This window comes from Diabrotica undecimpunctata, chromosome 4 (assembly GCF_040954645.1).
Source record: "Diabrotica undecimpunctata isolate CICGRU chromosome 4, icDiaUnde3, whole genome shotgun sequence".
NCBI lineage: Eukaryota > Metazoa > Arthropoda > Insecta > Coleoptera > Chrysomelidae > Diabrotica > Diabrotica undecimpunctata.
Genome location: NC_092806.1, coordinates 49,834,900 through 49,856,090, shown reverse-complemented (window position 1 = coordinate 49,856,090; position 21,191 = coordinate 49,834,900). Strand labels below are relative to the sequence as shown.

The 21,191-nt window shown below is 33.4% G+C and overlaps 1 protein-coding gene across 3 annotated transcripts in view; it reads right to left on the bottom strand.

Moving 5' to 3' along the window:
• LOC140439498 (acid sphingomyelinase-like phosphodiesterase 3b) overlaps positions 1-21,191 on the bottom strand; it is a 672,376-nt gene that overhangs the window by 273,508 nt on the left and 377,677 nt on the right. For all 3 annotated transcript variants that reach the window (XM_072529446.1, XM_072529448.1, XM_072529447.1), the window contains one exon: positions 20,786-20,991. In XM_072529446.1, the coding sequence (XP_072385547.1) occupies positions 20,786-20,991 (206 nt within the window). The remainder of the gene's footprint in view (positions 1-20,785; positions 20,992-21,191) is intronic.

The following is a 21,191-nucleotide window of genomic DNA, read 5'->3' as shown; positions in this document are numbered from 1 at the left end:
GTAGGATATCTATTAAAACTTTTAACATGACATCATCTTATTAACAAAGATGTAATAAATAACAAAGAGTTTTGTACCCGTTTAAGGATTTTATCTACATTTTTAGTGGCTTGACTCATGTACAACTGGTAAATACACTGATAATGGAATTGTTAGTCCGGAAACTTTCTGTTGTAATGTAGCCCTAAAGGGCCTTTTAATTATATACTTTTTATAAAAAATGTTTAAATAAAACTTTTGTGATTTATGGTTACAGCCTTGTGGTGAATGAATATTTAATTGCGGAAAATTTTTTTCATTTTTATTTTTTTCAAAACTTTTTATTTTGGTTCTCACATGCCTTACCCGTTTGTTCGGGTAATTTTATTTTACCCATATGTTATGTCCAAATTCTTAATTTTTCATTAGCAGCGTGTTGACCGTATATATTTTGTTCAAGCACAAAATCTGTTAGAGTTAGAACTATAAATTCAACTTTTATTCCTTTCACAGACTTGAATTATCTGACAAACATTTTGATATTTACATAAACCTATATTTTCACGTTTGGCTAATCACCCGATTTCACGTAAAGTATAAATAACATTTAAAGATTTGAAACTTTCTTTATGTTTAAAATATCAGACATTGGAATCTGACTAGAAAAGTGAATTTTTGGTGAATACCTATGAGATTTCAACATTTACATGCTATCATAAGTTAACAAAACTAAAATTTGCATAGATGAAATGTAAAATACGTATATGAAAATATACGCATGGAAGTATATTTCTGGGTAAAAGCGACCCTGCCTAGACGCCATTCTCAACTGTGCCCCCTCTTGTCGACCTCAGAACTATATTACTTACGAAAATTTATGCGAATATTAAATTTTTCTTCAGACACTTTTTATACAGCGAGTACGAGTTCATAAAAAGGCGCGATGACACATATCGCCCCGCATTTCTGATGAATATATTCTAACATCCAGAATCGTGCGTTTGTATCCCAGATGTTGTTCCCTATCAGCTAAATCTGCTCTTCACTTTGTCCTGTTTTGTGTACAAAAAAGCAAGATGAGAGTTCCAGACGTTTTAGTTTATTTTTGTAGACATTTGAAATAAAATGTGCGCCATGATATATTTTTGAAGCGAAGCTTCTATACTGGCGTTGTATTACTTTTTTCTCTATAGTTAAATGCTGATGCGATCGTCACGAGACTAGCGCCACAAGAAGGCGTCACGGGTAGCGTCACGAAATAGCGTTTCATCAAATCAATTCATTTGTATTTAATTGATCGGCCAAGAGATGGCAGTTTTTGTTGGGAGATAAATATTGTCTTTATTCCTCTTAATTTTAGAATTTTGTCGATTTTGTCAGTGACACCTTTGGTGTAAGGTCCAGGAATTATCCAATTCCTGGACCTTACACTAAGGTCCAATCGTACACTATAGTATCGATGGCAACATCTTCAGTTTTAGTTCTCCTTTTGTGTTGAATATTTTCACTTCTACTATACCACTTTTTTAAATCGGCCTTTTTCTTTAAAATATCAGTAACTTAAGTTTTTCCTATTAAGCAACAAAAAGTCGGAAGATCTCTCTTCAATAGCGAATTAGGTGAACCTCAAATTCGAAGCTTCTTAATAAAGGCTATTAAAGAATGCTAGGAACAACCCTTTACTCCGACATGCATCTACAGTTTACCTTTCGAAACACTATCTTTTTCACTCTTTACTTAGAGAAAAGACATTAAAATGGAAGTAGAAGATTGCGTTTAATTTCAATTCAAATTCCTCCATTGATCTACACTTGTTTTAACCCTTTGGGACCCAGTGGTACTTATAGATCCCAGCCACAGTTTCAATTTGTCTGATGTTCCAAATAAGTCCCGTTTTACATTATATTCTTCGATATTGGAGTTTATCGACTACACTGCACATGTTTCTCTACTAAAGTGATATTGGAAACGTTGGATGGCTCAGTTCGTTCTTAAGTACGACGCAGTCAACACGTGGTTCTTACTTTTCGACGTTTTTACAGTTAAAACAACTTGTTTTCAACACAATCGTAAGGTAGGTTTGTTGTTTAGTGTATGTAATTATTCTACACATTAATCTGAGATTCGTTTACTTTTGTAAATTGGCAAACTTACATCAGAAATCACATGGGATTTATGTGTCCCACTGGGTTTGTTGGACAAGCCTTTTATATCCAATTGGTTTTTTTCAACATGTCAAGAAAAAGAAAGCTTACTCAAAAGGAATTGCAAGAACTGGCTGATAATATAAGCGACATATCTTCATGCGATGACATAGATGCAGAATCTAATATATCTTCAGAAGACGACGAAGAAGACCCATTCCACGACAGTGATCATTCTTCTGATGAGTCGTATATGGCATCAGATGATTGTCCTGACAATGATAAAGAACACACTCGCTCATCAGATGGATCAAACACGTCTTCATTTTATTCTCCCGAAAATGAAGAAGACAAGAATACTTGCTTGCCAGATGGGGAAGATTTAATTGAAGGTAAGAAAGCCATTATCAATAAAAAGAAAAGAGAACTCCCTACGGTATGGACATCAGTCGCAGCTGATCATAAACCCAGATTTGCTGTTCCTCCTGAAATACCTTGTGTAGTTGATGAATCAATTAATATGAATTCGTTACGTCTAGAAATTTTCTTGAAAGTATTCCCTCGAAGTTTATTTATTTTTATTGCGGATGGTACAAACAAGAGAATTAAAATGTATAATCGCAAGGAAGGAAAGTCTGAACCGCTTACTGTTGCTGGTGAAGTAATGATTACTATTGGTTGTACTCTAATAATGTGCTACAACAGAGTGCCTAAACTGAGACATTATTGGTCTTAGCATCCATCTGTCGTAAATAAAACAATAAGTACTGCAATATCAAAAAACAGATGCTTATTCATTCTCTCCAAACTTTACTTCAATGACCCAAAGAAACCCAAAGATCGCAGTAAAATATATATTGTGTAGAAAAACTGCTCTCCTGGTTCAAGTTCACATTTCAGAAGTATCGAACCGACAGTACTTGACAATTAATCGACGAGAGTATGGTGAAGTTCAAAGGTCGGTCGTCCCTAAAACAATACGTACCTCTAAAACCAGTGAAAAGGGGTATAAAACTATGGTGCAGGTGTGATTGTAAGACAGGATACACATATGATTTTAACGTTTACTCTGAAAAGGAAGTTGAACAAGCTGATGGAACTTTAGGTGAAAGAGTAGTAAAAACGCTATGTGAATCGATACGTATTGATAATGTTGTTGTGGCTTTTGAGAGGTTTTTTACCTCTGTACGTCTAGCGGGCACTATTAAATTCGCTGTTGTTGGTACAGCCATTACAAATATACAGAACATGCCTAAGGAATTTTCTATAAAAAGCACAATGAACAAGGGAGACTCTGTATTTCTAACAAATGAGTTCCAAACCCTAGCCACAAAATGGCAAGATACCAAACAAGTATCCTTGTTGAGTAACTGTCATAACAGTAGTTGTACAACTATTCAAAGGAAAAATAAAAGTGGCACCAAAGTGGACGTTCCTTGTCCTGCTGCTGTTACTTTATACAACGAAATTATGGGTGGTGTGGACCTGGCTGACCAAATAAGTGGAGTGTATAAAATGAATAGACGATCCTGTAAATGGTGGAAAAAAGTTTTCTACCGATTGCTTATGGTGTCAGTGGTAAATAGTTGGGTAATATATAATGATTTACATCGAACACGCAAGAAAACATCCCTTTTAAAAACTTGAGCTATCAGAAGATCTCATTTCTAAAGGTAAAACCACTACACAAGTAAAACTTAGAAAAAGAAGTGTAGGTAGACCTTCAAAGAGATCACGAAATAAAAATGTAGGAGACCACATGCCGATTGAAACTGCTAAGAGACGGCGTTGTGTTGGTTGCTCAAGAATGGATAAAGAAAGAAGAATCACAACCATCAGCACAATGTGCGATGTAGGTTTGTGTAAACATTGTTTCACATTATCTCACACATATTAAGTTACATGGAAATATTTTTTATGCATATTTTTGTAAATCTTTCTTAAATAAAGTGTTCATTTATTTGTGGCCGTAATCTCCCAATATACCCTACGGGACATAATAATCCCAACCAACATTCCCATTGGGACATATATATCCCACTATTTTTTGTTTTTTTTATGTAAAAATTTGGTTTGGTACACTTTAAAAACCTTCTATGGTTACCAGTATAAAGAAATAATTAAAGTCGAGATCGTAACAACACAAAAAAAAATTGGGTCCCAAAGGGTCAAGTTATTCAACTCTCATCAGGAACACTTGTGGAAGTTAACTAATCGTCATGTATTTATTCTGACACTCTAGTCAAGACAAGTGGTGCTAACAGGAAGGATGAGGCTCCATGGATATCCAACATTGGAAAAGACTATAATGTAATGTTGTGTAATTGTAATTAATTATGTGAAGAAAGTAAAGCTAGAGATGAATAAAGTAATATGAGGAAATGCATTGACGTTTAAAGGTAAGCTGTAAGGTTGGTAATATATGTCTAAGGGAAAAAGAAATTGTATTCATTAATATATTATAAATATAAGATTATTGATATTGGTATCAATAAACTCGGATCACCTTTACTTTTTTATCAAATTCGAATAATATTTTTATTACAGTAAATACAATTGGGCTAAATAGTAATAGACCTGGTAGACGGCGAGAAATTACTGAAGTATTTAGGGTATATCTAAACCAAAGAATAGTCTCTATAACAGGTAATAATCCAATAGCTTTGCTAATACACAAAAAAGGGAATATATCAGATCTAGAGAATTATAGGGCAATAACCAATAGGATTTAAGTACTCTAAATAGTGATGAACGTGTTTTGTTCAAATAATTTGTTTTATTCATCCATTCTGGTCGTGGGTAAAGTACAAACTGTGACTTGGTTAAAATAAAAATTTGATCTACTCGTGGTTTCCCATGCACGCTAACGCTCGTGATTAGAATCTTCCACTTATATCAAATTTAAATTCCAATCTTTTTAAAGAATATACTATTCTATTTCACCTGTAAAATTCCCATGAACGAATATGCAGTGATGAATATATCTGTTTTTTATAGGATGTTTTCTACAATTATTGATTTAAAAATACCAGACAACTTAAGCTTCCTAGATAATATGTAATTACTTAAATAAACAAATTGTGTTTTCTTCTAATTATGGACGTATTGGTAATGTCAAATTTGTTTATGTAGTTTATTTTTCATTGAACAGAGGCGTCGATCAAAAATATTAGGTAACTGATCAATTTAATAAAATTCACAAAAATAGCAAACCGTGAGTCTTACTGATACTTATTTACAATTTAAAAGCAGTGGAACGTTTTTTTTATTTTATTGATAATTTTTCGACTGTTCTAACAACCATTAAAATTTCGTCATTTTGTGTCATGTGGAACAATTTCACCCAATCATGTCAACATTAGACTGATAATTGCATTCAGTGCAATTTTCAAGCCCTATGACAAAACGATCGAGTTTGACAACTTCATCCAAATAAATTTCAAAATGTCACGTTTCGGCAATGAGAATGTTTAAAGTATAAATGCGCTAATCAAAGAAAAAATTCCCAGAAATACAACCTACAGTCACAAATATATTTGGGGAATATTCATGGAATTTTGCTGCGGACGAGAATATGAGTTGAATGAACATAGAAGCTTAGAAGAATTGGCGTTGATACTAAAAGATTGGGCCGTCAATATGAGAAAGAAAAACGGGGACGAATTCAAAGAGGCAACGGTGAAGACAATGTGGAACGTTTCGTGCAAACTATTGCAAGAAAAGTACTATAATGACTATAATATTATGATTGACCCATTTAACAATATAGTGTTTAAACCAGCCCGAGATGCCCGCGATGCAATCAGGAAGAAACTACAAGCAGATCCATGTAAACGTAAATCCATGTACTTTTAATAAATAAATGTTTCGTTATGTTGAGTTATGATTTTTTTTTCGAAAAATTATCCGCCGAATATCCCTCGGACATTGATGAATGCCTCATAATTTCATGACAAATTTCTCAAGCTCGTTGCTTGGTAACGAGCTTTCGATTGTCATGAAATTATCTCGTCTGTTATCAATGTCCTAGGGTTATTACTACTGATAACAGCATCAACCACTTTGGGTTAATAGCTGTACTATAGTTATACATAGTAGTTTATTACATAGATACTTAACTCTGAAACAGTATTTTTGATGAATTGGGTTTACAATAAGGTGATAATGTCATATTTTACAATTGTAATTAGGGTTTACAAAACATTAAGGGACGATTGTTTGAACGCTAATCAAAACTTATTGTAATCAAATATTTAATTTCAATCAAATACGTCACGTCAAAATTAATAAAAATTGCTTATTATTATTATCTTATATACTAAAAGGCTAAGCCCTTTTCTTGTGCGCAATACTCCTCCTAAACGGTGATAGATATGAGAATAATTTTTTCGAATAATTAAACAGATTGTTGAGTAGATTCCCCCTAAGGTTTAAAATTTAAAAAATTCGAACCGGTTTAAAAATGGCGGCCATAAAATGAATTTTTCCTATAGTAAAGTATAGGAATTCAATATTATACACAATGCAACAACGCGTCAATTCTCGAATGCTGGAATGCACCAACAAGTGTTTCCACTTAAGGAATAACGATAATGACCACTCAAAATTCGGGATCCTCCTGTCTCCGATTTTAATTTATGAGGTCTGTTTTGCACTATCTGATGAGTTGGTATTTTTTTATTTTTATGTTTAGTTAAAAAGTATTCTGTTTCCAACAAGTGTAGCGTGTGTGAGGTGTTGTGATTGATATTTAGAGATTTAGACTACGTTTTGAGTTTAATACTTGAAGAATTAAATAATGAGGTAAGCATTACTTTGTTTTTAATTTATTAGTTAGAAATATATTATTAATTTTGTTGGGAATAAGCCACAATTTTACTTTAAATTAGGTTTATTTTAAAAAAATTAATAAAAAATAAACTTATTATAAAGTAAAATTGTGGCGTATTCTCAAAAAAGTGGAACAGTAGGCGGTAGTGTAGACTAGCGCGGAGCATCATACGGTTTTCTGTATTTTTTAAATTTAAATAATATTTAAATATAAATTTAGTTAGTTAGTTAGTTAGAGTTCTCAAACCGACTTCTTTTTCTTAAACGTGGCATTTTACAATCTAAAATATGCAAAAAAAAAGTTACTTCCGGTTTTACTTCCGTTTTTTATTTTAGAGGGGCGGAGTCTAACAATCATATTGTTTCCGTTTCCTAATGTAAATCTTCCTGAAAATCCTAAAAAACTACTGTATCGATTTTCAATTTAAAAAAATTGGCGTCGATACAGTTTATTTTTAGGATTTTTGGAACCAGGCGACGGAAACGATGGATCTTTAGACTCCGCCCCTCTTAAATATCAGCAAAACTTACATCAAAACTCGATGTCGAGTTGGTCCGCTAGTTGATTTGTAAACAAAAATATGAAATTAATATCAGAAAGAGTTTAATTATGGTTTGTTTTAAATTAAAACGCAAAATAATAAAATTGAATAAAATAAATCAGTCAACATAACCTCAAAATTTGACGTATTTGATTTTAATTAAATATTTGATTACAATCAAGTTTTTATTAGCGTTCTAACAATCGGCCCTAGTAGTTACAATTTGTTTAAAACATTAATATCTTTCAGGTAGTTAAACGTATTTGTAAATTTACAATGTGCTCCTAAGACTGCTTTTATATTGTTAGGTAGTGAGTGTTTTTAGTCTTTCACTGATATATTTAGGACACTCTACTCGTATTAAGATATTTTCTACATTAATACCGCAGTTAATTAGTCACAAATAGGGCGATTTGATTTGGAGATTAGGTAGCTGTGAGTTAGTCTGCTATGACCTATACGTAAACGGGTTAGCTTAACAAACAGCTGGCGATTTAAATTTACCTCGCACCAAGATTCAGTTAAGGACTTTACGATGTATAGAGTCGATTGTAAAAGTCGATTATAGTTGATTGTAAAAGATTCCATTCGTTTTTCCACTAATTTGTCAATTTTGTTGCCCATTTTGCCCATTGTTTAGCAATTTTAATTATTCTTTTATTAAAATACCTATGGGATTAATTGTATATAACTGTTCTATCGTATGTAATGCACTGAGAGAGTCGGTAATTATTACACAATTTGGGTACATTTTTGGGTACGTATATAAATGAGGGCTTGCAGAATTGTTTTGTAGTACAAAATGCTCCTGTATCTATTCTTAGTGCTGTATTTTGTATGACTTCTAGTTGTGCAAAAAGAGTCTTCTTTGCAGATTAGTATATAACTGATCTATATTTGAGTTTTGATCGTACTACTGATTTGTAAATATGAATCAGACTTTGAAAATTTGAGCCCTAATTACGATTGCACAGTCTTCGCATTAAATTAAGACCAGATTGACAAGATTGCTTAATTTGCATAATATGGAATTTCCAAGATAGTTTCTTATCAAAGATCATTCCTAAAAATCTTAAGTGTTCCACATAAGTTAAGTTGGTTCCATATAACTGAAGATCTGAATTAGCAGAGTGACGTTTTTTTGAAAATAAAATACGTTGGTTTTGGTTGAAGAAAATTGCAATCCCACAGCTTTTGACCAGTTTTTAAGGTGATTTATTGCACATTGTAAGTTTTTCTGTATATAAAGAATATTTTTTTCTTTTGAATATATAACCAAACCATTAGCGTATAATCTCGCCTTAACAAGTTTTAGAAAGTTTTCTAAAATTTTGTTTATCGCTACTAAGAATAGTGTTGAACTAATAACGGATCCTTGAGGTGTTCCAATTGTTTGACCTTTACTGCTGGATATTGTACCATTTATCTTACCTTTAAATTGTCTCTTGTTAAGAAAATTGTGAATAAAATATAGCATGTTACCTTTAACACAGCAATGACTAAGTGTGTTAATGTCGTATCTCCGAGCCATGTCAAACGCTTTTGTTATATCGGAAAAGACAGCAAGACATTCCTGTCCAATTGCAAATGATTAATGTATTTCGGACTCCAGGTCTATTAAATTATCTATGGTTGATCTATTCCTGCGAAAGCTTCTTTGTTCAGTGATTATTATTTTATTATTTTCCAAAAACCATCTTAGTCTATAATTCACCATTTTTTCTAGGATTTGGCACGTTGTATTGGTAAGATTGGCGCGATATAAAATTGGAAATAAAAGTTTGTTTACTAACGTTTTTATATGGCGTGGAGTCATGGACCTTAACTTAAGCATCACTGAAGAGACTTCATTTGAGATGTGGTGCTATAGACGCATGTTGAGGATTTCCTGGATAGACAGAGTTACCAACGAAGAAGTACTACATAGAATGGGTAAAGAGCGCGAACTAGTCATAACCATAAAACGTCGCAAACTGGAATAACTGGGCCATATAATGCGCAATGAACAACGATACAACCTACTTCGCACCATACTTCAAGGTAAAGTGCATGGGAAAAGAGGTCCAAGACGAAGAAGAATATCCTGGCTGCATAACCTGCGAAAATCATCATCATCATCATCATTGGTGCTACAGCCCTATAAAAGAGCCTCGACCTTTCCAAGTCTTTACGCCAGTCAGTTCTATCCATTGCCAACTGTTGCCAGTTTGCTGCGCCTATTTGTCTACCATACTCATCTACACCATCACTCCATCTGAGTTTTGGCCTACCCCTACTTCTACTTCCCACAGGTTGCGACATAAGGACTCTTCTAGGAGGGTTGTTCTGCTGTGATCTTGCCAGATGTCCTGCCCATCTTAGTCTTCCTATTTTTATAAAGGATACTACGTCTTTACCACCAAATATATGTTTATATCTGTGATATATCTCGTAGTTGTACCTCCTTCTTCAAACACCATTTTCACAGATGCCACCGAATATTCTTCTCAGGATCCTTCGTTCAAATATAAGCAGGAGATTTTCATCTGCCTTGGAAATGGTCCATGTCTCCGACCCATATGTCAACACTGGTTGTATAAGGGTTTTGTATATTGGGTTATTTTTGTTTTTTGGCTTAAGTTTAATACCTGACATGCGAAAATGATTTAACTTAACCACTTCCGGACTTTTCAGGGCAGCAGTCAACAAAGTTAGAATAGCCATGTTAGTGTCCAACATCCGTAACAGATAGGCACCATAAGAAGAAGAATTGGTAAGAGAAAATGGCCTATATGAATTAGGATCAGTTCGTGATTTATTTTGTAATATTTGTTTAAGTAATGGAATTATTATCGTCTGCGTCCATTTTGTGAGAAACTTATTATTTGCCAAATTTTGTTGTATGGGTTAAGAAGATATTTTTTTCCATTATCTGGTAGATTTTGTAAGAAACTAACAGGAATATCGTCTGGTCCTAGACCAGATTTTTTGCTGGTACTTAAAGAGTAATTAAGCTTTTCCATGGTAAATATTTTATTAAGAGATATTAAATTGCATCTTCAATGCAATTAAAATCTATTAATTGATTTTCTGAAATCATCTTAGTATTGATAAAATCTTCAGAAAAGTTGTTATTGCTGGAGTTCATTTCGAATTTTTTTTTTCTAGTAGTTCTGCTATGTTGTTATTAGATGTTACTATCTGGTTTTTTTTGCATAGGAATGAAATCCTTTTATGTGTATTGCTTCCAGATATTTTTCTAACATTTTCCTATACGGTGCTTATAGGCATATTGGTATTAATAGAAGACATAAATGCTTGCCAAGATTGTTTTCTGTTCTTTTTAGTTATGTATCTAGCTTGAGCCCGTAACTTCTTATATTCTATGGTATTTTCAGGTGTTTTGTGACGTTTTAATTTTTTAAAGGACTTTTTATGTTTTTTTATTATGTCAGTACACTCGGCGTTCCACCATGGCAATAGATTTCTTTTATGTAGAGTTTGTGTTTTACCTATATATTATGTCCTATATGTCTTTCAGCAGCAAGGTGGATTAGTGATATAAATGAATTTAGAAGTTCATCTATGTGATGATTTCCGGTGACTTCTTTTAAGGTATGGCGGTTCTGTTGTAAATTTTTTTTGAACAAATACCAATCGGCTTTCTTTAGATTTCATTTTGGAATTGGGGTTGTATTAATATCTTTATAATTATTATTGAAAGAGATTTTAAAAGGATAATGATCACTTTCATATAAAAACGGGATTACATTCTATGAAAACTTGGGTGACAGTACAGGATCACATATTGACAAGTCGATAGCTGATGAGGTACCTGTATGAATTTTATATGGTGTTGATGGTCCATTATTCAGGAAGTGTGGGTTTTTTACGGTAATTAGGTTTTCTAAAATTTTTCCTGCTTTGTGATTCTCGAATAAAACTCGAAATTCGACTACGTTTATCAAAATGCTACGTCTGGTCGACTCTTCTATATGCAGTTGAAACGTGGACCCTTAAAACATCAACCGTAAATAAATTGGAGGCCTTTGAAACGTGGATCTACCGGAGAATACTCAAAATTTCATGCACATCGCATACCTCAAACGAAGAAGTGCTGCATAGAATAGGCAAGGAAAGAGAACTTTTTAACACAGTAAAAGTTAGAAAAACATCATACCTAGGCCACATACTGAGAAATAATAAGTACCAATATGCCCAACTTATAGTGAAAGGAAAAATCGAGGGAAAGAGAGGCCTAGGAAGGAAAAGACTATCGTGGCTCAGAAACATCCGACAATGGACAGGGCTAAATTTTGAACAGCTAATAAGAACAGCTGAAGATAGAGAAGAGTTTAATATTGTAGTAGCCAACCTCCATTGAGGAGAGGGCACTTTAAGAAGAAGAAAAATTTTTCCTTTGGTATTTATTCCGACAGATTCCCATATTGGATTGTGACTATTAAAATCACCAACAATTATTCTGGGAGTGAGAATTTGATTTAATACATTTGAAATATCTGCTTCTGTAATTGGTAAGTCAGGTGGAATATATATATATTACAGATATTTATTTTTTGTGGAAAGGACACTGATACTCCTACTACTTCTAATTTACTATTGATTAATAATGCTTCCGATTCATATTTTTGGTTAATATATGTAACAACTCCTCCACTAGTAATATTTGCGTCGTTTCGGTTTTTATGTAATCAAGAATAATTCCTCATGGCAAAACTATGCTGTCCTTTAAAGTTTGTTTCTTGTAAACAAATAATTGATGGCGAGATTATTGAACATAAATGTTTAAGCATTTCTAAACCCGCTAACATTCCATTGAAGAATTGGATCAAAGATTTTAGTTTATTTCTTGAGATGAATTTGTTGGAGTATCACTGTCTTGATTAGCGGCATCATCTAAGTCTAGCATTTTTTGTATTTTGTTTATTATTTTAGTGCATTTAATCTTCATACTTTTTTTCTGTAAAATACTGCTTAATTGTTAATAAAGTTGGTTATATCCGATGTGTATATTTGTAGTAAAATCAGACGAGCTGGACTAATTTTCAAAAAAGTCATGAGTTTGTTTATATATTAAGTTAAAATTATTTGATTTATTGTAAAATATTATTTTTGTTGGCATCATCATTACCTGAATTGATATAGTCGTTTTAGTTTGCTTTTTTTGTTTCTTTTAAGTTGGTTTTTGGGATTTTAAATTTTTTATTTAATTCTTCAGTGGGAGATGGAATAGTATTGATTTCCGAAATTGTTCTCTTGTTTCTCCTTGACTGATCTTTAGATATACAATTACTTTCTATAAGTACGGGATTTATTAAATTTGTAGGTATGTAGGTTCGGTACTAGAATTACTGACGGGAAGATCTGATTCGATTTCTAAGGGTGATGTGTTAGACTAAGAGGATTCTTGTGGTTGTTGTTGTGGTGATTGATGGACGATAAGAGTGGAATCAATTTGTGGATTATAACTCGAACAATTTGCTGCAATGTGTACTGTTTGCTTAGAGATTAAACATGCGCATTTATCTGAACTTAAAAATATGCGATACGAAGCTGGCTTGTTTGTTAATTAAGAAGGAAAAAGATGTTTGTTTTCTAAAACTGAAGACGTGTTGAAATTCTGGGAGCTGACTACATATTCTAAGAAAGGTTAAAGGTGACATTATTTTAAAACCCAATTTAATTAGCTCATTTTCTATTAGAGTATGAGGAATAGAAGCGCAAACATTAGACAATAACAGTCTTTCCTTCGAAGTTATTAACCTTCGTGCTTTTAGATTTTCGCGTTTTATTGTTATTTCTGCTGAATTGGACATAACATTTTCAACCAAGGATTCGCTGGAAAGATAGATACATATTCTGTTATTTGATATTCTTAATGAAAATAAAATATTCCGTGGATTAAAAACTTTACCAAGAGCTATTAAGTACTCTTCTATTATAGTATCAGGAAGCGCATTAAATAAAATTGCTTGATTCTTAGAAGGAAGTTGAATTGAATTAATATTAAGCACAGTAGAGTATGATGTTTTGTTTTGAGATTGTTAATCGTCAGTCATGGCTGTTGACAAATTTTTAAGGTCGGATCTGATATCATTTGATAAACTCATTAGTACTTCATTAAACTAGTTATAGAACTAGAAATGATTCTGATAAAGACCTTTCGGCCGTCATTTAACCTTACAAATGGTATGCTCTGTTTTTGATATATAAAATAAGAATAAGTCACTGTATTTCGTAACGTAGCTGCACTGTATACGATCACTTATTGCTTTAGTTTAAATTTATTTCGATATAGATTATTTAAGAAAAGACAATTTTTCGGGACTGAAATGTATTACCATGTTCAGGACCGGTCTCCATTGAATAATAAAGAAACATAAAATGTTCCTTTGTTACGAATTACTTGAAACGTCCGATGACAAGGAAAAGGTATATATAAAAACTTAAGCGAGTCTTGTACCCCTTTTGGCTGTTCCAATATCGAAGACAACATTTTTTAATAAGTAAACTTTGGAAATGACTTTTTCAGTATCTCCTAAGAAGACGAAACGATTTTCAAACTTTTCCAAGTATTAAAATACCTTAAATAATTAAATACCTTACAGTGTTTGGAAAACAAATTACAAAGTGGATATCGTCTCGTTCAAAAAGTTTTGTTTCTTCAGTGAATCACGTAACAAATGACTTCTTTAATTAGTTTTGTGTACCTCTAGAAAAGTTCGATCTGATGTCAATATAATTCGTTTTCATACGACTGGTTTGAGAAAATTGGATCTGTTCCTTTAGATTAAAGCAATCGAGCCATCTTTTTGTTAGGAAAACGGTAGACAGTGACTGTTTTCTTAAGTTATATAAAGCGTATTGTTTTACATTTTTAACATTGCGTTTATTCTGTTGAAGTTTAGGGAATTTTTAGAAATTATAATTTTTCTTTAAAATAATAAACCGACTTTTTTCTATTTTTTAACAAATTGCTCAATCATAAATTTACAAGAAGTAACATGTTAAGTAACATTACCTAAGATTTAAATGTTTTTGCATGAAAAAGTTGTTAAGTAACCATATTACAGATTTCAATTTTCAAAATTAGGTATTTGACTCATAGATGTCACTACCTTATATCGTCAAAATCTGTTAATTGTCAAATAGTATGTTTTGTGCATGTAAAACCTGTGAACTGCAGTGAGCACACTATAAGTGTACTTAACAAGTTGCCTGTTTTATTTTGTTTTATGCTTAAAAATGTCGAAAAATAGTGGTGTTTCTTCAGCAGCCCGTTTGAGAGCTCAGATTTGGATCCAAACTATAGTGACGAAGAAGGTTCAATCGAAAGTTTCGATTTAGAACAAGTAAGTTTTTAGGTTAAGGTTCTAACACTGCATATAAAATATGTTAAGTGATGGCGGATATTACGTTTTACTTGCTATTAGTGGTATTTATTTATTTTATTAGTAAAATATGTTCAGAGATATGATACATATAACATGTTTTACTTGCAGAAATAGCTAGTCATATTACTTAGTACTTGACATTATTTACCATACTAAATTTACATGTTTTTAGAATATTAATGTAAAGACGGGAAGAAAAAGAAAAAAATAGATAAACAGACAAAAGAAAACAAAAATATTAAAAGATTTTGGAGAGAAATATAAAAAATACAGAGAAAGTGGTGGTAAAGTAAGCAAGAGAGCTGTTTGGTCTCCATGTACATGTAAAAGAAAATGTTTTGAGATAATATCAGCAGATGGGCGATCCAAAATGTTTTCTAAGGTCTGGCAGCTCTCAAGCTAAAATATACAAAATACTTTCTATTCGGATGTATGCGTAGAAACAATATAAAACGAAAGACCAGAAAAAGGGATACGAGGAGGACTTCTACTTTTGAATACTCTATTTAATTAAACAACAAAAGTTTAAAAATTTGCAAAAATGCATTTATTTTTTTTTATGAAATCGGTAGAGGTCGAGTGGAATATATTGTGAGTAAGCTTAAAAATGGTGTTATTGTTCCTGAAAAAGACCGAAGAGGTAGACATGGAAACCAAAAAAGAAAGTATTTGCCAAACGCCATTGACGAAGTTCATCGTTTCATAGACTCTTTACCTCGATATGAAAGCCATTACAGCCGACCTGATAACACTGATAAAGAGTATATGAGCCTTGATTACAATATTGAATATTATATAAAGACTACATAAAAATTCAAGCACAAAAACTTGAATTTGTTTCTTCAGACAAGTTCAGAAGAATTTTTACGGAGGATTATAATATTTCTTTTAAAACTCCTAAATCTGACACTTGTGCAAAGTGCGATAATTTCCAAATTAATAAAAACCATTGTAAAGAAATTGGAGATAATGAAATAGTTAAGGAACTAGGAACTTCTACAGAGTTACACGTAGGAAAAGCAAAAGCTACAAGAGACGTTCTTAAAAAAGCAGTGGAAAAAACTAAGGAAAATGACATACATGTGATAACGTTTGATCTGCAACAAGCTCTTCCTACACCTAAATTAACCACCGGTCCATGATTTTAAAAAAAAAATTGGGTGTTATAATTTTAGTGTCCATTACTGCAACAAGCCAGAAGATGTCTACTTTTTCCTTTGGGACGAATTCAGTGCTAAATGAGGATTCGATGAAATTTCTGGTTGCTTAAAGAAATATTTTGGTAAGTTTGATATTCGTGGTGATACGCTTTATGCTGTATCTGATAACTACTGTGGTCAAAACAAGAATTGGACTATCGTAGGATTTTGGCTACAACTCCTGGCATCTAAAAGGTTTTAAAAAAATAGTTCATGTTTTTCCACAAGTAAGGCATACTATGCTACCGGGGTGTAGATCTAGTTCGCGTCCTTAGTAGAATACTACATGTGCACCCTAAGTAACGCTAAATGAACTAGCATATACTGGCAGTTAGACAATTCTTAGGATCTCCTGACCAAACAACACTTCCAACTAAAGATGATTAACAAAATAAACGGCCCTTGTAAGGACCGCACAACCAGACCAATCGGACCTATAGTTCTAATTTTCCATATAAACATAGAAGGCATAAGCTATGCTAAAAGCCAGTTTTTATCAAAACTAGTAAAAGAAGACAACATTGACTTAGTTGTTATACAGGAAACCCACGGCAAAACAGAGAAGCAATTACAAAAAAGGGACTAAATACTTACCACCCAACATACGGCACAGCCACATATGTCAAAGAATATATTGAAAATGCTTCACTAATCTCTACTTCCACTGATGACTGTATTTATAATGTCACCAAAATCGCTAGCATTACCGTGTCCAACATTTACAAGCCACCTGCTACGTCTTGGCCAGCCCAAGCAATTAAAGTATATCCTCACCCTGCTGTATACGTTGGAGATTACAATAGCCGTCATGAACAGTGGAAGTACAAAAATAGTGATGCGAATGGCAATGCTTTAATAAAATGGGCAGAACACGAACGCCTGTTCTTTTGTTTGATGCCAAAGATCGACCAACCTTCAGATTCGCGGCATGGAGGCGGGAATATAACTCCGTCCTATGCTTCTTCTCAACCGACAACAAATACTTACCTCTAGGGGCTTCACGAAGAGTTTTAACTAATTTCGCACACAGCCAACATCGACCAGTAATAATAAAAGTAGGGACGCAAATCCCTTTAATTAGTTCTATCCCACGTCCAAGATTAAATTTTAAAAAAACCTTCTCTGCGGATCTGCTAAAAACTACCACATATTTGTTGGTACCGTGCAAAGAATATATCCCTGGCTGGTCGGAAAATAGCGAGGAATTATATCAGAGCTTTCTTGAAACTGGCGACCAAGAAATGGAAGAAATACTGTACAGCCTAGACGCCACTAGAAGCCAAAAGTGGACCGAAACAGTAGAAAGTCTAAACTTCCAGAAATCGAGCAGACAGGCATGGTCATTACTAAGAAAATTAGGCAGTGGTGTCCGTACGAAAAACCAAGAGGCAGCCGTGAAGCCAGATGCCGTAGCATCACATATAGTAAAAACATCCAAGGCACCAAAGGATAAAGCACACACCATCTACGTAAAGAGAACTTTAAACTTTAAAACATGTAGCCACAGAAACGGAGCATTCCCTCCCCTTCACCAGCGAAGACATATCAGAGGCTCTTAAAGACGTTAAGCCAGCAAAAGCACCAGGATTTTATTATATTCACCCTGAATTCAAAATAAATTGTGACAAGTATACAAAAGTTTGGCTGGCTCGATTTTTCACTGACATCATGGAAATTGGAAATATTCCACAAGAACTAAAGCGCTCTAAGATAATAGCTAAACTAAAGCTAGACAAACCCGCCGACAACCTAAAAAACTACAGACCAATTGCGCTTTTCTCTTATATATAATAGAATCAGTACAGAACTGTTCCAGGTGATCCCAGTCGAACAAGCGGGTTTTCGACCAGAACGAAGCTGCGCGGAGTAGGTAATGTCACTCACAACCTACATAGAAGCGAGTTATCAAAAAAGACTTAAATCTTCAGTGGCATTTATTGATCTCTCGGCAGCTTACGATACAGTATGGAGAGAGGATGAAATTAGTAGCTTAAGTTGTGTAGTTTGGAAAGAGTTACTTGTGCTGCTGAAAAGAAGCAGCTTTGAATGTTTTAGATCGTTTGTGATGTGAGAGTTTAAATTCAGCATTTTTTAGGCATATTTCACACGACTCATATTTGTTTTCAAAACTTAAAATCAACATTTGATATTATAGGTTTTAAACACTGGGGTCTAGTAATGGAAATTATATAGTGACCTTAATGAAAGTAAAAAATTCTATTTATCTCATGAGAATCGCAAAAAATGGCAAAGATCGCGCATTTATTTATTTATTTAACATCTTTATAGAAACTGACTTTATTTGTGGCAAAATACAGAAATTGTATATATAACCTGCACTCTAGCAGCCAAGTAGTGCAAGCAGAGATCTCCAAAGCTTACAATTGTAAGTTTCTTTAAATACAAATTATTTGAGGCCAGGTTGTCTATGTCTTTCTTGAGAGGATACCAGATTCGGAGAGTTAGAAAGGGCAGCAGATTGTCAATTTTAATTTCGATCACTTCTTCGGGCTAAGATAAACTTGGGAGGAGAGTACCTAAACCAGAAGTAGTTAGAGCCTAAGCAGATGCAGTTTAAAATTATTAACCATCTTTTTTTTTTAATTTTAATTCAAGTTCATTTCAAGACAGTCACAGGAAGTATAAAGTGGATTAAAAATATTTTATCGGTGATTGAATAGAAATAAGAGCACGTTAGGAACATCTGATCTGTATGTTGCAGATGCAGAAAATTTATGGTATAACTATTGAAGAATTTTTTATGTGATATTTTTTGTGGTTTTATTATTCTATTTGGTCATATTGTATTACACTGTGGGCCAAAATTAACCGGCCACCTTAAAATGGGTAATTTTTGATTTCTTATATCTCCTAAACTTGTTGTCCGATTTAAGTGATTTGTTTAATATGTTATAGCCTTATTCCTTGACAATATGTTCATAATATTATTGTTGCTAAACAGGTAAATTTTCATTGTATACCGGGTGTACGAATCAAACTGTGTTTTTTTCTTAAAGTTTGCATCACCCTGTGGAATATTCTAGCATTTGTAGAATACTAAAATTAAATCGTAACTATTATAGCCTCATGCTTTCTCAACATTTTGTTTTTTGATTGATTCGCTTATATTGGATAATACAAAAGCTTTAACGACTAGATATGTTTTTTAAAAATTTTTATCTCCGCGGAAGAGAAAAAATAATCTTTTTGAAAAAAAGTTATTTGTTACAGTAAAAATCCAATGAATAAAATCTTCGAGGAAAATTCAAATTAACAATATGTTAGAAATCAAAGTCTAATTAAAAAAAATTGGGTATCAATAATGAATGTTGCCGTCTCTAGCACTTAGGACATCTTGGAGCCGGTTTGGCAATCCATTCATGATATCCTGGATATCAGATGGGGGGATATTGTGCCACTCCTCTACCGCAGCTATCTTCAGCTATTCGAAGGATGCAGGAGCTGGTACTCTTGCTCTTACGTGTCTTTTGAGGTTGTCCCAGATATGCTCAATTGGGTTAATATCGGGACTGTGTGCTGGCCATTGTAGAACTTGAGTCCCGACCTCTTTAAAAGTACTCACAGGTAGATCTTGCTGTATGGCAACGTGTATTGTCATGCATTAGTCTGAAGTTATCACCAATGAATGGTACAAAAGGCATGACATGGTCTTGGAGAACTACTTGCACGTATACTTGGGAATTCACACTGGCTCTACGGAACACAACAAGATCAGTACGCGCTTCGTAAGAAATACCTCCCCAAATCATTATTGACCCTCCTCGGTAAGCCACTATTTCGTTTACAGCGCATGCAGGAAACCTTTCATTTTGACGCCTATAGACACATTGGCGTCCATCTGGACCTTTAGGGCTATTCTGCTTTCATCTGAGAACAGTATATTCTTTCATTCCGCTATAGTCAAGTTAGCATATTCTCGCGCAAAATGAAGTCTAGCCCTACGGTGTTGTAAAAGCAGTTGTGGTGCTCGAGCTGGACGAAAAGCCCTCAAGTTTATTTCTGACAGTCTTCTTCTAATCGTTTGTCTACTCACACTAACGTTTCTCACCTCAAGAAGAGACCTACGAGCTTTAGGAGCGGTGCAAACGCGATTTCTCAATACTTTAGTGACAATGAAGTCATCTCGAACTGAAGTGCATTGTTTTTGGCCTTGACCTGGTCTGCGGTTGCACGATCCTGTCTCCGGAATCGTCTAATGGCATCTTGTACCGTAGTTCTGGTTACATCGAGTATACCAGCGATATGGCGTTAACTGTAACAAGCATCAACTAAAGTCATTGCACTAGCAGCATCAGTTGGAACGAGTGGCATTTTTAAAATCACAAACAATAAATAAGCACTAACATTTCAACTTAAACAATATTCGCTCACACTTATATAAAATTACAATTTTAATTGTTACTTTTAATTACAAATTAAATTTTAATTACAAATTGTTCAAGAATTGTTATTAACACGGAAACAGATTTGCAACAATGTCGTACAACGACTATAGTCAAAAATCCTTCGATGTCAGTCTGTTTAAAATTATTAGTTTTCCTTATCATAACAATATATATATATATATATATATATATATATATATATATATATATATATATATATATATATATATCTATTTAATGTATATTTAATATTTAATAACAATAATAAAAGATATGTGAAAACAGCCTTACCTGACTGGAAAGTTTTGAGTGAGTCCGTGGGTAACCATCTTGACCACATTTTTGTTAACTCGTCTTTAAGGAAAGGGTCGTCGTGACCGAGAGCGGGAAACACAAACTGTGACTTAAATGTTTTGCCCAACAAATCTGTGAGGTTTTGGAGTAGCTCCTTTTGGCGGAATTCTGGAAGGCGTCGGGCCGCATGGGACATCCCATCTCTGAAATTGAACCAATAAATTTAGTAATAATAAATAAAGATCACATAATTAGAATTTTTTATTTGATTTTCATAATATTGGTGGAAGAGTATTAATGAATACAAATTTCTATTATTCTGCTTTTTATATTCCAAGAATATTATTCTAAAAAAAAATGGTCTTGAAACTTCTAGGGCTATTGACTAATGTTATTTTTGTTT